Source organism: Phocoena phocoena, chromosome 7 (assembly GCF_963924675.1).
Source record: "Phocoena phocoena chromosome 7, mPhoPho1.1, whole genome shotgun sequence".
NCBI lineage: Eukaryota > Metazoa > Chordata > Mammalia > Artiodactyla > Phocoenidae > Phocoena > Phocoena phocoena.
In genome coordinates, this window is record NC_089225.1 from 88,887,988 (window position 1) to 88,905,465 (window position 17,478).

Genomic DNA, 17,478 nt, shown 5'->3' on the forward strand with positions numbered 1-17,478 from the left:
GGTATCTGCAGAAACTAAGACCCACATGCTAAAGCTGTAGCTCAGAGGCTATACATTTGGCAGATCAGAGGAACAGCAGCTTGAAACACTTTAATAACTTGCATTTAGAGCGTGAGTTAATATTACTCTAGGGATTATGCTGCATATCCTCTTATTTAAAATGTTATCTAATACTTGAAAAGAGGAAATGTATGCCAATCTTAGCCTCATTAACTTTGTGAGTTGGTTATAGAAGATTGGGTCATGTCTTCTAGAACTAAAGCCCCTAGAGTCCTGTGTATATTTTTTAAGTGTGAGCTGATCATCATTTCTCTTGGGAATTATCATAGTTAAGAGTGGGAAAAAAATGCAATTAAATGAGGGCTACTAGCACTTTCCCTCATTCTCTCTTAAAGATACTAGTGAGATCAGCCATCCCTTGGGTTTACTTAACTTTCCTACTTTGTTATCTGTGAGGGAAGCGACCTTTCCTACTAAATGCTTACTTCAAACGGGAGAATACTTCATCTGCTCGTTTAATCCTTTATAACAGCAATTCCTCAACAGTGTTTCATGTTTTCCATTTTATAAAGCACTTTAAAATCTTCTCCACCCTAGAATAGATATACTTCAAACAAAACCCAGGTGGCAGGGGGCGTCATGCCCTCTGGTGAGTCCCCAGAGATCCCTGGACACCACCTACCATCACTTAATAGCTGGCCTTTAGATTTGATCTTAAGGGGCTTCCATGCCTGCTATTTTTCTACACTGTCTGTTATATGCACAGGCATAAAGAACCAAATGGCTTCCCTTAGCCCCCAAACTGGGATCACACAGCAAAGAATTCTTGAAAATCTACCAGGATAGGATTAAGGCTAAAAAAGAACAACTCAATGCTTACTGCAGGTGTATGTCATACATCAAAACGATGATGCACTGCACTTCAGTGTATTAAATTTTATAAAGGAGGACTTCGGTGAAAAGAACTGAGGCTGTTTATTTCAAATATCGCTTATAAACAGTTGCAAGAGCTACTGATTGCTTTCAGACTAGGGGTAATATTTTACTCAAGAGGATCCTCAACATGCCTTTTCAAATACAAGCAATTATGAGGAAGAGCTTCTGTTTTGGCCGAGTTAATTTTCTATCCTGAAACCACACTGAATATATTAAATCAGGATTAGGAAGGGGAAAAACACATTCTATGGAACAATGCTGGAGATTACACTTTTCTAGCTGCCAATGCCCATAAATCTTTCTAGGGTTTCCTCTATGTCCAGTTCCAAACAACTTCTTCCTGTAGACATTTTAATAGTAATTACTGTTGCCTGTCTAACAAGCTATGTTTCCCTCTAGCTTTCCAAATCCCTGTCATGTTTGAGCAGGGCTTATTCTAATATTTTTTCCTAAAACACTTAAAATTGACTAGTCATTAGCCATTTCTAAAAAGTTTGTATATCATGAGCATCATCATGTAGGTATCACTCAAATTATTCCATCTTACAGCTTATGTGTAGATCTTCTTCACTTACAAAATGCATGGAGTAAACCATAATGTAGGAGTGGAAAGTAACACACATACACACACACACTCACACTCTCATGGGGTAAAGAGCAGGGTTCTAAAGCCAGGCTTGCTGCCTTGAATCTTATCTTTGGCACTTACTAGCTGTGTAACCTTGAGCAAGGTACTCAGCTTCACTTTACTTCAGACATCTCATCTGTGAAATCAGGATGTGAACAGTATCCACACCACAGAGTTGTTTTGAGATTTAGATGTGTTATTTAATGCAAAGCACTTACATCAGTGCCTGGCATTAACATTAATTACTGGCATACATGCACACACCCCCTGGCTCCCATCATTCAAATGTCAATCCTATTAACATTTTATTAACAAGAATCATGTTTTAATCTTTACTCCTGTCTTTCCACAGTCAAATGATGACCACACTGCATACCGATGATCCCCATTCCTTTAGGAACCAAAATTCATTCAATCAATGTATTTTATTATTAAAGTATTGAATTCTTGTTTTTTGAACATTAATGTGTAGTAATAATTTGTTAACTCTCAGTTACTAACTGAAAAATTGATTATTCATGACACTTCATTCCTGAATAAGTAACAGAGAGGATTTATGGTAATAACTGCTTCATTTGCCAATACGAGACAGCTGTGGGGTTTTAAAATTCTTCCCTCCTTTCCTTCCTAAGGGTCTCAAGGCATTTTACCTCTCTGCTGTGAATAAAAATAAAGGTAAAAGCCAAGAATACAGCTTATAAAACTGCACTATGACAACCCACATGTATAAATAAATATGCAGGCTTTGGAGAAGATGATGTCTGAATCCTATTAAAAGCTTATGTGAACCACTCTCATCACTCTATTATACCCTCTGGTTCATTTAAAAATAAAAGCCAACATTATTTCAGCTGTAAAATAGTTTGTGAAATGAATGTTAATTTTCTAAAGCAATGATTTGCTTCTTTTAAATTTCAACTTGAACTTGTATGTATCACCCTTACCAATAAAGCATTATATTGTTTTCTAAAGCACATACAACACACAAAGGTGCTCTAGCACACATTCCAATAAGGACCCTGTCACTAATTATCTCAATTTTTTATGGAAAACAAACAAACAAACAAACAGAAAATGGGAAAAAAATGACACGAGTCCAGTTTGAAGTACATATGTAACATTAAAAACATCTGGGTGCTTCCTCTCTTCAGTAAAACTCTTTCAAGATCAAGTGAGTAACTGAGAAAAATCTAGGCATAGCATGAATGAGGTATGATGAAGTTGGGCAGCCTAGCTATGTACTTTTCTTTAGAGTCATAAACCGGAAACACAGATGCATTATAATGGGGTGTACTATGGATTGATAAATGTTTCAAACACATTAAGGACTTTGAACTACAATCCTGCAGACTGTGGAACAAAAAACACATTCACAGAAACATAGACAAGATGACAAGGCAGAGGGCTATGTACCAGATGAAGGAACAAGATAAAACCCCAGAAAAACAACTAAATGAAGTGGAGATAGGCAACCTTCCAGAAAAAGAATTCAGAATAATGATAGTGAAGATGATCTAGGACCTCAGAAAAAGAGTGGAGGCAAAGATTGAGAAGATGCAAGAAATGTGTAACAAAGACCGAGAAGAATGAAAGAACAAACAAACAGAGATGAACAATACAATAACTGAAATGAAAAATACACTAGAAGGGGGCTTCCCTGGTGGTCAGTGGTTGAGAGTCTGCCTGCCAATGCAGGGGACACGGGTTCGTGCCCCAGTCCGGGAAGATCCCACATGCCGCGGAGCAGCTGGGCCCGTGAGCCATGGCTGCTGAGCCTGTGTGTCCGGAGCCTGTGCTCCGCAACGGGAGAGGCCACAACAGTGAGAGGCCCGCGTACTGAAAAAAAAAAAAAATACACAAGAAGGCATCAATAGCAGAATAACTGAGGCAGAAGAACGGAAAACTGACCTGGAAGACAAAATAGTGGAATTCACTGCTGCAGAAGAGAATAAAGAAAAAAGAATGAAAAGAAATGAAGAGAGCCTAAGAGACCTCTGGGACAACATTAAACACAACAACATTCACATTATAGGGGTCCCAGAAGGAGAAGAGAGAGAGAAAGGACCAGAGAAAATATGTAAAGAGATTATAGTCGAAAACTTCCCCAACATGGGAAAGGAAATAGCCACCCAAGTCCAGGAAGCACAGCGAGTACCATACAGGATAAACCCAAGGAGAAAAATGCCGAGACACATAGTAATCAAATTGGCAAAAATTAAAGACAAAGAAAGATTATTGAAAGCAGCAAGGGAAAAATGAAAGATAACATACAAGGGAACTCCCATGAGGTTAACAGCTGCTTTCTCAGCAGAAACTCTACAAGCCAGAAGGGAGTGACATGATATACTTAAAGTGATGAAATGGAAGACCTTACAACCAAGATTACTCTACCTGGCAAGGATCTCATTCAGATTATATGGAGAAATCAAAAGTTTTACAGACAAGCAAAAGCTAAGAGAATTCAGCACCACCAAACCAGCTCTACAACAAATGCTAAAGGAACTTCTCTAAGTGGGAAACACAAGAGAAGAAAAGGATCTACAAAAACAAACCCAAAACAATTAAGAAAATGGTCACAGGAACATACATATCATTACCTTAAACGTGAACGGATTAAATGCTCCAACCAAAAGACACAGGCTTCCTGAATGGATACAAAAACAAGACCCATATATATGCTGTCTCCAAGAGACCCACTTCAGACCTAGCGACACATACAGACTGAAAGTGAGGGGATGGAAAAACATATTCCATGCAAATGGAAATCAAAAGAAAGCTGGAGTAGCTATACTCATATCAGAAAAAATAGACTTTAAAATAAAGAATGTTATAAGAGACAAGGAAGGACACTACATAATGATCAAGGGATCAATCCAAGAAGAAGATATAACATTATAAATATATATGCACCCGACATAGGATCATCTTAGTACATAAGGCAAATGCTAACAGCTCTAAAAGAGGAAATCAACAGTAACACAATAATAGTGGGGGACTTTAACACCTCACTTACACCAAGGGACAGATCATCCAAAATGACAGTAAATAAGGAAACAGAAGCTTTAAATACACAATAGACCAGATAGATTTAATTGGTATTTATAGGATATTCCATCCACAAACAGCAGATTACACTTCCTTCTCAAGTGCGCAACGGAACGTTCTCCAGGATAGATCACATCTTGGGTCACAAATCAACTCTTAGTAAATTTAAGCAAATTGAAATCATATTAAGCATCTTTTCTGACCACAATGCTTTGAGACTAGAAATGAATTACAAGGAAAAAAATGTAAAAAATACAAACACATGGAGGCTAAACAATACGTTACTAAACAACGAAGAGATCACTGAAGAAATCAAAGAGGAAATTAAAAAATACCTAGAGACGAATGACAATGAAAACACGATGATCCAATACCTATGGGATGCAGCAAAAGCAGTTCTAAGAGGGTAGTTTATAGCTATAAAAGCCTACGTCAAGAAACAAGAAAAATCTCAAGTAAACAATCTAACCTTACACCTAAAGGAACTAGAGAAAGAAGAACAAACAAAACACAAAGTTAGCAGAAGGAAAGAAATAATAAAGATCAGAGCAGAAATAAATGAAATAGAAACAAAGAAAACAATAGCAAAGATCAATAAAACTAAAAGCTGGTTCTTTGAGACGATAAACAAAGTCGATAAACCATCAGCCAGACTCATCAAGAAAAAGAGGGAGAGGACTCAAATCAATAAAATTAGAAATGAAAAAGGAGAAGTAACAACTGACCCTGCAGAAATACAAAGGATCATGAGAAACTACTACAAGCAACTCTCTATGCCAATAAAATGGACAACTTGTAAGAAATGGACAAATTTTTAGAAAGGTATAACCTTCCAACACTGAACCAGGAAGAAACAGAAAATATGAACAGACCAATCACCAGTAATGAAATTGAAACTTTGATTAAAAATCTTCCAACAAACAAAAGCTCAGGACCAGATGGCTTCACAGGTGAATTCTACCAAACATTTAGAGAAGAGCTAACACCCATCCTTCTCAAACTCTTCCAAAAAATTGCACAGGAAGGAACACTCCCAAACTCATTCTGTGAGGCCACCATCACCCTGATACCAAAACCAGACAAAGATACTACTCAAAAAGAAAATTACAGACCAATATCACTGATGAATATAGATGCAAAAATCCTCAACAAAATACTAGCAAACAGAATCCAGCAACACATTAAAAGGATCATACAGGGCTTCCCTGGTGGCGCAGTGGTTGAGAGTCTGCCTGCCAATGCAGGGGATATGGGTTCGTGCCCCGGTCCGGGAAGATCCCACATGCTGCGGAGCGGCTAGGCACGTGAGCCATGGCCACTGAGCCTACGCATCCGCAGCCTGTGCTCCGCAACAGGAAGGGCCACAACAGTGAGAGACCCGCGTACCCCCCACCCCCCCAAAAAAAGGATCATACACCATGATCAAGTGGGATTTGTTCCAGGGATGCAAGGATTCTTCAAAATACACAAATCAATCAATGTGATACACCATATTAAGAAACTGAAGAATAAAAACCATATGATCATCTCAAAAGATGCAGAAAAAGCTTCTGACAAAATTCAACACCCATTTATGATAAAAACTCTCCAGAAAGTGGGCATAGAGGGAACCTACCTCAACATAATAAAGGCCATATACAACAAACCCACAGCAAACATCATTCTTAATGGTGAAAAACTGAAAGCATTTCCTGTAAGATCAGGAACGAGACAAGGATGTCCACTTTCACCACTATTATTCAACATAGGTTTGGAAGTCCTAGCCACAGCAATCAGAGAAGAAAAAGAAATAAAAGGAATGCAAATTGGAAAAGAAGAAGTAAAACTGTCACTGTTTGCAGATGACATGATACTATACATACAGAATCCTAAAAGTGCCACCAGAAAACTACTAGAGCTAATCAATGAATTTGGAAAAGTTGCAGGATACAAAAGTAATGCACAGAAATCTCCTGCATTCCTATACACTAATGATGAAAATTCTGAAAGAGAAATTAAGGAAACACTCCCATTTACCACTGCACCGAAAAGAATAAAATACCTAGGAAAAACCTACCTGGGGAGACAAAAGACCTGTATGCAGAAAACGATAAGACACTGATGAAAGAAATTAAAGATGATACCAACAGATGGAGAGATATACCATGTTCTTGGATTGGAAAGATCAATATTGTGAAAATGACTCTACTACCCAAAGCAATCTACAGATTCAATGCAATCCCTATCAAATTACCCACGGCATTTTTTATGGAACTAGAACAAATCATCGTAAAATTTGTATGGAGATACAAAAGACCCTGAATAGCCAAAGTGGCCTTGAGGGAAGAAAACGGAGCTGTAGGAATCAGACTCCCTGACTTCAGACTATACTACAAAGCTACAGTAATCAAGACAATATGGTACTGGCACAAAAACAGAAACATAGATCAATGGAACAGGACAGAAAGCCCAGAGATAAACCCACACACCTATCGTCAACCAATCTATGACAAGGGAGGCAAGGATATACAATGGAGAAAAGAAAGCCTGTTCAATAAGTGGTGCTGGGAAAACAGGACAGCTACATGTAAAAGAATGAAATTTGAACACTCCCTAACACCATACACAAAAATAAACTCAAAATGGATTCAAGACCTAAATGTAAGACTGGACACTATAAAACTCTTAGAGGAAAACATAGGAAGAACACTATTTGACATAAATCACTGCAAGATCTTCTTTGATCCACCTCCTAGAGTAATGGAAATAAAAACAAAAATAAACAAATGGGACCTAATGAAACTTCAAAGCTTTTGCACAGAAAAGGAAACCATAAACAAGATGAAAAGACAACACTCAGAATGGGTGCAAGTATTTGCAAATGAATCAACAGACAAAGGATTAATCTCCAAAATATATAAACAGCTCAGGCAGCTCAATATTAAAGTAACAAATAACCCAATCCAAAAATGGGCAGAAGATCTAAATAGACATTTCTCCAAGGAAGACATACAGATGGCCAAGAAGCACATGAAAAGCTGCTCAACATCACTAATTATTAGAGAAATACAAATCAAAACTACAGTGAGGTGTCACCTCACTCCAATTAGAACGGGCATCATCAGAAAATCTAAAAATAACAAATGCTGGAGAGGGTGTAGAGAAAAGGGAACCTTCTCGCACTGTTGGTGGGAATGTAAATTGATACAGCCACTATGGAGAACAGTATGGAGGTTCCTTAAAAAACTAAAAATAGAATTACCATATGATCCAGCAATCCCACTACTGGGCATATACCCAGAGAAAACCATAATTCAAAAAGACACATGCACCCTAATGTTCATTGCAGCACTATTTACAATAGCCATGGAAGCAACCTAAATGCCCATCAACAGACGAATGGATAAAGAAGTTGTCGTACATATATACAATGGAATATTACTCAGCCATAAAAAGGAACATAACTGAGTCATTTGTTGAGTCGTGGATGGACCTAGAGACTGTCATACAGAGTGAAGTAAGTCAGAAAGGGAAAAACAAATATCGTATATTAACGCATGTATGTGGAACCTAGAAAAGTGGTACAGATGAGCCCCTTTGCAGGGCAGCAGTTGAGACACAGATGTAGAGAACAAACGTATGGACACCAAGGGGGGAAAACCACGGTGGGGTGGGGATGGGTGTGCTGAATTGGGCGATTGGGATTGACATGTATACACTGATGTGTATAAAATTGATGACTAATAAGAACCTGCAGTATAAAAAAGCAAACAAAAAAAACAACTAATACTAAACTTTCTTTGGGTTATTTGTATGGAAATATGTTAATAATAAATGTTTCAGATATTATATGAAATTTCTAAAAGTCTTATATGTTCTGGTATAATTTTATAAGTCATAATTCTAGTTATTACTTAAAATGTATATCTCAGAAAAAACTAAAAACAAAAAACAAATTAAGGACTTTATACCCTGAAAGAAGCAAACAAGACTTGAGAGGAAGCAGAAAGGGGAGGCAGAGAGCGGTTTAATCAAGCTGAGAAAACATGTTTCCCAGTATCAAATTTAGAACCTGTTGTAGCCCCTTTCTAAATTGAAATTACACTTGGCTCTTCAAAAATTATTTATGATTTGGCATTTCTATAACACTTCCTTTCTATGGCAGGCTTTATGAAAAGACTATTACTTACTGCAATAAGCAAATGAACTTAAAAATGAATAAGAAATTTTCAGTCAAAATCAAATATCAATTTCCCTAGAAATATAGAGCAGGCATAATATTGTTTAGCAAATTTCAAATATTTATAGACATTGGTAAATTTATCCTTATAAAAATTCCCCTGAAGTGGGCAGAAGCTAGAGATCCTTTGGCAGACGAAAAAATTGTGTGTTGCTGACTAAATACTCTGTGCAAACAGAGGAACAAAAAAGGATCATTTTTTTTTGTTATACAGGACTTATAGCAGAGATTGCTAGGTCTTACCCCCAAATCCATGTTCCTCTTTCCTTTAGTAACAGAACCTCAGGTAACAGACTACATTCACCATCCTTTCTTGCTAAAGGGTATGAATATGTGACTATGCTCCAGCCAATGCAAAGAAAGTAGAATTGAAATGCTGAGTGGGACTTCCAGGAAGTCTTTTTAAAGGGAGGAAATGCATTCATCTTTGCCTCTTTTTACTCCCTGCAGCCTTGAAAGGCCGATGTAATGGCTGTATATAGTCGCTATTTGGCCGAGGGTTAGAAGCTAGTGGCTGAGGGATGATGAAGCAGAAAGAAAGGAGCCTGGGTTCCTTTTGACATCCTGAGGCCATCATAGCAGCCCTGGACCCCCTCCCTCTGGCTTTCTTTTACATTAGAGAGAAAAAAAAACCAAAACTTCTATCTTATTTAAGTCACTGCAATTTTGATTATTTTGGGTATATGCAGCTGAACCCAATCCTATTCCAAAACCAAGCCTATCTGAATCAGCACAAATATCAGACCGTACTTCCATTGGGGAATGAAACTTAACAAAATAAGATGGTAATTTAAGGTTCTAGTTTTAACAATCATGTAGTTTCTCAAATAAACTATGTGTTGTATGCAAAAGCTTTCATTGCATACTGACAACAAATGCTTAATAAACATGAATGCTGAAGAAGAAAATAAAGTTTTAAAGGATTTCTAGAATTAGTATTTCCCAAAGTAATATTATTTTGGACAAGTTAATAAAAAGAGCAAATAATAAGTTAGTATTTATAGAAATATGACCCTAAATTTTGTGACAAAGTTAAAAATATATAATCTCCTTTTCCTCAAAACTACTACTTTTTGAAAGATAATGAAGGGACTTCCCTGGTGGCGCAGAGGTTAAGGATCCGCCTACCAATGCAGGGGACACGGGTTTGAGCCCTAGTCCGGGAAGATCCCACATGCCATGGAGAAACTAAGCCCGTGTGCCACAACTACTAAGACTGTGTGCCACAACTGCTGAAGCCTGTGGGCCTGAAGCCCGTGCTCCGCAACAAGAGAAGTCACTGCAATGAGAAGCCTACACACTACAACGAAGAGTAGCCCCTGCTTGCCGCAACCAGAGAAAGCCCAGGCGCAGCAATGAAGACCCAACGCAGCCAAAAATAAATAATTAATTAATTTTTTTAAAAAAAAGAAAGATAATGAGGCACAAAAAGTAACATACAAAGTCACACATAATTATGTAAACACTGCTTTGAGACATAACACCAAGTATTTTTATTGTGTTAAGATGTTTGTGAATGTATTTTTGGTAATAGCAGTTATGAATAGATGATTCTTGATAAGATATAATATAATGGGAGGAAAAGGTATTATGATTTTCTGCGGTTGAATCAGCTTTAGTTTCTCATGCAACTCAGAGTTTTATGCTATTCAGATGGAACACTGCACAGGAAAGCATTTTACTTATCAAAACACTGGAGGAGACTTCATTTTACATGGGAACAATGGCTTTTTAACAGTGCTTGATGGGGAGACATTAGGAACCTTGCCTTGAAAGCCATTAGCAAATTTATCTAGAAAATTTTATGCTACGTCATGAACTAACCAGCAACTGAAGACATCCTAAACTGCTTTAGTGTGCCAGTTGCCCCTATGAGCTGCTTTCAGGAGACGGCAATGAGTATCATGGATACTGAAGCATAAAAAGTTGAAGGACATGGGCAATTCAAAGAAAATGATGCCAAGAACTCCATAGTGCCAAAAAAATGTAAACAAACTTGCATTTTACTCTGGAGTAACATTTTTTCTTTCTATTTCCAAGTAAATTTTAACTTTCTTCCTCAACTAGCCCTGCCAATAGAGGAGCTTTTCCTTACACTGCCAAACTATCAATTCAAACTTGAAATTGATCACCACTTCTTTTTCTCCTAAAGCAAGGTACCTTATACTATATAATAAATAATATAAGCTCACCTGAAGCAAGTGAGTTAGAGATTTAAGTCATTCTTTTTTTTTTTTTTTTTTGCGGTACGCGGGCCTCTCACTGTTGTGGCCTCTCCCGTTGCGGAGCACAGGCTCCGTACACGCAGGCTCAGCGGCCATGGCTCACGGGCCCAGCCACTCCGCGGCATGTGGGATCTTCCCGGACCGGGGCACGAACCCATGTCCCCTGCATCGGCAGGCGGACTCTCAACCACTGCGCCACCAGGGAAGCTCAAGTCATTCTTTTAACAATCAGTTATGGAATTAAATCTAGCCATCTGTCTCAGTTGTCCTGTTTTGTTCAAATCCTCATAATTTAAAATAAAGAACAGTAATGCTCATTAATGAGATTCATCTACCAATTACTGAGCAATTGGAAACAGCAGCTACTCAATAAATGACAGCTGTTGCTATAATGTCTCTTGAAGCAAAATACTTTCATTTTATTCTCACCTTAACATTTCTTGTGTTAAGCTTCTAAAATCTACAAAAATCGTAAAACTGAACTATAAAAGGGAGGGTCCAACACTATTTTATTTTATAAAATACTTTTATTTTATAAAATACTAACCGTAAACGTCCCTGAGAGATTATCATTTTACTGATTTTATCTGCCTTCCCCATCCTCGTAAGAAATCACTTGCCATAACTGAGAGGATTGCTAAGAGACTGCTATTAGTAAATTCCTCTCAGAAAAGCTCTCAAAGTATGCTCTAAAGATGACCATCTACATCAAGACCACTGAGGCTTGCAAACTGCAGATTCCTGGCCTGTTCAAGACTACCGAAGCAGAATCTTGCTGTGAAGCCCAGGAACCTGCATGTTTATGATAAGCATCATTGCCTTAAAATCAAATCCAAACTCCTTAAGCTGAAAACCTATTCCTTCTTGTCTGCTTTTCAGAGTAACTGGGAAACACTAAGTCTCTAAACTGTGCTTTCTTCAAGACTAGAAAGCTGTCTATCTCTCTGTATTAGTAAGCTAGCTGCAGTTATTCAACTTTCCTTCTTTGGTTTCTCTCGCTCTCACTTTTTTGACATTTATGGACTATTTCCTCCCAAACTTTCTCAACCCCTCAATGACCAGTAAAACAGTGACTGTACACCAGCCAGCAACAACTATACTGGAGGATTAGTTCACGGAATCTATACTCTACCCTGAGTTCCTGTATGGATCCCTGTTATGTGGTAACGTTAAAAAAAAAAAAAAAAAAAAAAAAAAAAAGACAATTCTGGACATGTTTTATTTTCCATGGGCAAATTCCTCTGTTTCATGCACTGCATTTTGGGAATCTTCCCAACTCTTCCCACTGAAATTCCATCTCTGAATTAACTATGTAATGCTGAACATCAATTTTTCTCCCAAGTATGGCAGCCATCCAAATTTGTCAGGCGTGAATTACAGGAATATGCTTACCCTGCCCTAAATTCTGAGCACTGTTAAAGATCCAGGTTAGGCTGAGAGCACAGCATTCTCCCCAGAAGCAATTACTCCTATGCAGATGCAGGAAGCATTTAAGGGTGCAGCATTCAGCCAGACAGCTCTCCTCTACCACGCTTATGCCAGTTCACAGTCAGCACTTCATACCTGCCCAGCCAGTATAAACAGTGCTATCCCGAGGGTCTGCTGACTTTAGGCCTCTCTCCATTTGCTGAAGAAGCTCTCGAATCTTATTGTTCAGGCGTTGTGAGAACTCAGTAGTCAGCTGTAGGTATTAAAGGGAAAACAAATATCAAAAAATATGGGGCACTGGGTGTCCTGGACTATAGGCTATTAAAAATAGGAGGGTACTTCATTTCCACTTAAGCTACATTTTTTTTTGTCTAAGAGAAGTGGACAATTACTTTATTCTTAAACAAGAACAAATTAACAAAACTTAAAAGTACTACTGTGTTTTCTTACTCAAGTTGGGAAATATTTTTGATGTAACTTAAATGTTTTACATAAAATTTTTAGTTAAATACTAAAAAAGGCTGCCAATGATAAACTGGATCATAGTAATTTCCACCTACTAAGAATCATCTATTATTTAAACCAGTATTTTTTATTATAATAAGTCATTTTATTAAACTAAGCACAAATCAGAAAATGTTTGCTATTTTCAAGCCACTGGAGTTTTAGTTTTCAAGCAGCAGCAACGTTAATCCCCTAAAGAAACATTCTAATTGCTTCTGTTATTTGAAAAATGAAGATAAACATTTATAAAAAATCCATTTATTAAAAATGTATAAACATTTTAAAAAAATTGTAGAAGTAGCATAAGAAAAGCAAAAAAAACCTCACAGATATCAGGAGCCTTCAGCAGAGTGGAAAGAACATCAGACTAAGTATCAAAAACCCATGCCCAGCACAGTGCCCAGAAAGCTTGGGGCCTCATAAATACTGCTCAGTGAATGAGCCCGGCTACATCCTTATCCACTATTAGCTGAGTGACCATGCTCAACCCATAACTCCTTTATGCTTCAGTTGCCTCTGTAAAGTCAGGATAATAATACCTGTCCCACCAGTTTCAAAAGGTGCATTGAGGATCAAATGAGATTGTGTCTCTCATGTCGTTTGCATTCAGGGATGTAAATGTTGATAGTTTTACTATTTTAAGCAGTCCAATGGTCTATAAAATGTAATAATTTGGATATAGGTTGAAAGCACACTGAGGCTGGGGTGTGGGGTTAGTGACATCCATATAAAGGCCCACAGATGTGGCACAAACGGTGAGGCATACCGAATAATTATGTTATTTGTTCTAAAAGTAACTGAAAAGTATTTTGAAAGTTCTGTAGACACTGAATCATGAAGTGTCTTAAAAGAGCATTTTAATGTATCCTTCAATATTTTTAGGAATCTGCTGTGATTCCCAGACTTGGATTTCACAAAGCAGTAAAACTGTAAAACAATGTTGGGGAACATTACAAGGATACAAGACATTTCATCACACAAGGACTGTAAAAACAAACCTAACTTATTTACTCCCTGTTAGCATCATAACCTCATTTTTTTAAAAAGGGCATTTAAAAACTGAAAAAAGTAGAAAAAGTAGTATCAGAATTATTAATAATAATAAAAGATATTAAGGTTTACTGATACTCTGAAGAGTATCTCTGATAAGGCAAATCAGATGATTAACCATATCTGGGTTATTTATTCTAAGCACCACTATGAGCCATTATTTCACTATCTGAAGAAGAAACCAGTGTTTGATGGACATACTCCCTTTATTTAACAATGTCTGCCAAGGGGTTAAGATTTCAACAAGCCTTAAAAATACATTTTGTAAGGTAAAATATACTTCAGTATTGATATAAAAGGTCTATAAATCTCAACTAGATAGAAGAGTGCATCTACATAAGAACATGTCATATTCTGTTCATAGATCATGGATAATTTATCATCTTGCCTGGCCTTACTGTAAGCAACCAAGAATGATGAGAATGCCTCAGCCTCAAGAAGGGAAGTCACTTTCTATTTGGCACATAATTGCATTTAAGAAAAGTGAGCTGCCTAAGAATACTGATTGCTTGTAGCAGACCACAAAATTATTCAAACCTAGGAATAATTTGAAGAGTGTATAAAAACGCTTTTTTCTGATAGATGCCAGGAAATAGAGCAGTTCCTTATTGAAATCTTTGCATTAACAAATTAAGGAGGACAGATCTTCAGGGTCCAGTCCTTGATGTTCAACATTAAACAATTTTAAAACTGGTAGGTTAATTTCTTTCTGGGATGGGTCCAAAAACCATGTGTTAGGCAATAAATTACACTATTATTTGGGGGCCAGAATTCAAATTTATGAACATTTTTTTTCTCCGTTAGAAACAGAGTTAAATTTATAAAAAGCATTTACTTTATAAACAGCCTAAATAGTGAGATACATTTTATTGAAGGCTGCTGTCATTAGGATCCATCCTCAAGTGTTCTCTTTGCCAAGTAAGCATGAAGCAGCAGGTCTTCCTCCAACAAGACAAGACAAATGCTTCAGCTTCAGGATCTGCAGAGCTGGGCAGAATGCAAGTCCAAATAGCCAAAAGGAAGCGATCTAACTTCAAGGTAATGATTACAGGCTTTGTTTAGGGAGTTCAATTCTGGTCTTAAAAGAATCAGATTGATTCTAGCTCCATATACATTTTGGCAGCCTTCTATCTTACAGCTCTTCTCCATCTCTTTCATTCCTCCTACCTGCATTACTCACCCAAGTTAATTTATAAATGACAAGTGTTTTAAGGAAAGAACCAACAGAATCACTGAAAGTTCACTTGGCAGATATGAAATCTCTAAGGCCCTTACATCACATGCAAAATGCTTTTCATATGGCTGATAAGCTTAGAAGAAATAAACTGGTAAAATTTAAAAAAAATGTGTGCACATTTAAAGATATCACTCTTCCAACCTAACTCACTCTTAGGATTTCTCAACTAGGTATTCTTAAAAAGAACTGTATTCCCTCTTAACAACTATATGCAGAGGCATGAGAAAACACAGGCTTCTGGTATCTCACATCCAGGTTCTCTTTCTTACACTGACTTGTGAGGTGCTCACCAGTTAAACTGACCAGTTTTATGTATTTATTTATTTTCCACTTGTGGGGATGTCCTGGGAAGAGTGGAAATGATACAAAGATTTCAGGGACTATGTCCCAAATCTCTCTTAGCACTTTCAGTTTTAAGATGTCTTCACCACATTCTGGTTTACTCTCGTCCTTACCCTGTCCATACGCCTGTTCAATCATAAAACAGTAACACGGCACCCATGAAATGCCATCAGGATTTCTCACCTCTCTTTAAAAAACAAACCAAAAGTGATCAAAAAATTCAAGATTACACAGAAAATTGCAGAGCCGCGAATTTTTATAATTTAGATATCAATGTTCGAGACTGTTTCAATTATTAATTATTGTTGATAATATTAACAGTGACTCCTTACAGAAGTTCAACATTTTGAGCTCAAATTGTATATTTTCACATATACTTTATATATTTAAAATATATTTTGTATGTTTATAGTGAAACTCTATTATATTTTTTAAAAAAGGATGCTCATCCCTTTCTTTCAGGCAAAACTGAACTTTCCAAACACTCGGGGCTGGAGGTAGGGGTGCAGGCAGATATTTCCCAAACTCACCCTCCCAGCAGAATCAAAGTAGCCTTCAGCCAGGGATTTGTTATAATCGGCATAAGGATTCGGGAAGGCCCTTTGCGCCATGATGCCAGAAACGAGCCTGCAGAACAGGGGAAAAAGAAAATCTACGTTGAAATACGGGCCTCGGCCGAGTTGCAAAGGCAGCGGCCAGCGCCCCGGGAACACCTTCCTTCCAGTTCCCGGACCACTGCTTGGTCCTGGCGGTCCGAGCGGACCCCGGGCCCACCGCGGCCCAGCCGCTAGGGCGTGGCACCTCCGCAAGAAGGCTGCCAGGGCCCCGAACCCACAGCGAAGAATGCGACCCGTTTCGCACCCCACGTTCGCACTCTCGAGATTCAAAGTAACTACCAGCCCAGGGTCCCTAAGCCCTGCACGGTTTCGGGCCACTCACCCCGCAGCCTCCGGACAAAAACAGAAGGGACGCTTTCACGGCCCACTTCCTGCCAGCTGGACCAATCAGAGCCTTCGCCACTCCGGAGGCCCGCCCCCTTCTCATTTTCACTTGTTAAAGAGACAGAAGTGTGGTTTCCAAAGGATGATACAGGGTGATGTAATTCTTGGAGGGCTGGAGTGGGGACATATGTTAGAATAATGTGCAGCTGTACCCAATATTTCCTACCTTTCTTCTCTTTAAAATTTTTTTAAAACAGTTAAGTAAACTAATATTAGTCCAGATGATTCATAAGAATTCAATTAAATTTTTTTTTTTAATCTGGAGGAGATAAAATGACTGCTTTGAGATCTGAATATATTCATAGTCCTACCGCTAGAACTGAATAAAATTGGGGAGGATTATATTTCTCCAGAGACTTGTCAAACTTTTTCTTTCATTTCTTAAAAAACAAACGAAACAAAACACCATCACTACCATCAGCAACAATAGTGACAAAAATCTTTGAAGATAATTCATGATAATTTAACCTCAAAGGCTCTCGGTGGATGTGAGTGGCCAAGGGCAAGGTATCAAATAGCAATTGTCAAAACTTTAAGGAAAATAACATGAAAACACAAATCACAGCTCTTAAGAACTTTAAGCTCCTCCTTAGTCTAAATTAGATGGTAATACTGTATACCCAAGCCCTTTAAAAAGATAACAATGTCCAATAGAGCAGGATAACCAAAGCAATCAATTTCAATGTTTAACAGTCTCTAGTATTTGAAAAATTTTGCTTTCATTTACATTTAAATCCCACCTGGTACACATTAGGCCCATTCTGTTGCTCACAGAATTTTGAAGTTCTGTTAAATGGTCAGAAAGAGTCACGTTCTCTTTTCTTTCCTTCTCTGTTGTTTCAAGGAAGGACCCTAGCCCCAAA

General features: G+C 37.8%; 1 protein-coding gene across 1 annotated transcript in view; it reads right to left on the reverse strand.

Moving 5' to 3' along the window:
- LANCL1 (LanC like glutathione S-transferase 1) overlaps window positions 1–16,586 on the reverse strand; it is a 41,169-nt gene extending 24,583 nt beyond the window's left edge. Inside the window, exons 1-3 of the mRNA XM_065880519.1 lie at window positions 16,554–16,586; window positions 16,145–16,241; window positions 12,617–12,734 (exon numbers count right to left, since the gene is read on the reverse strand). Of these exons, the coding sequence (XP_065736591.1) occupies window positions 12,617–12,734; window positions 16,145–16,225 (199 nt within the window). The 5' untranslated portion in view covers window positions 16,226–16,241; window positions 16,554–16,586. The remainder of the gene's footprint in view (window positions 1–12,616; window positions 12,735–16,144; window positions 16,242–16,553) is intronic.
- Between the last annotated feature and the right edge of the window lie 892 nt (window positions 16,587–17,478).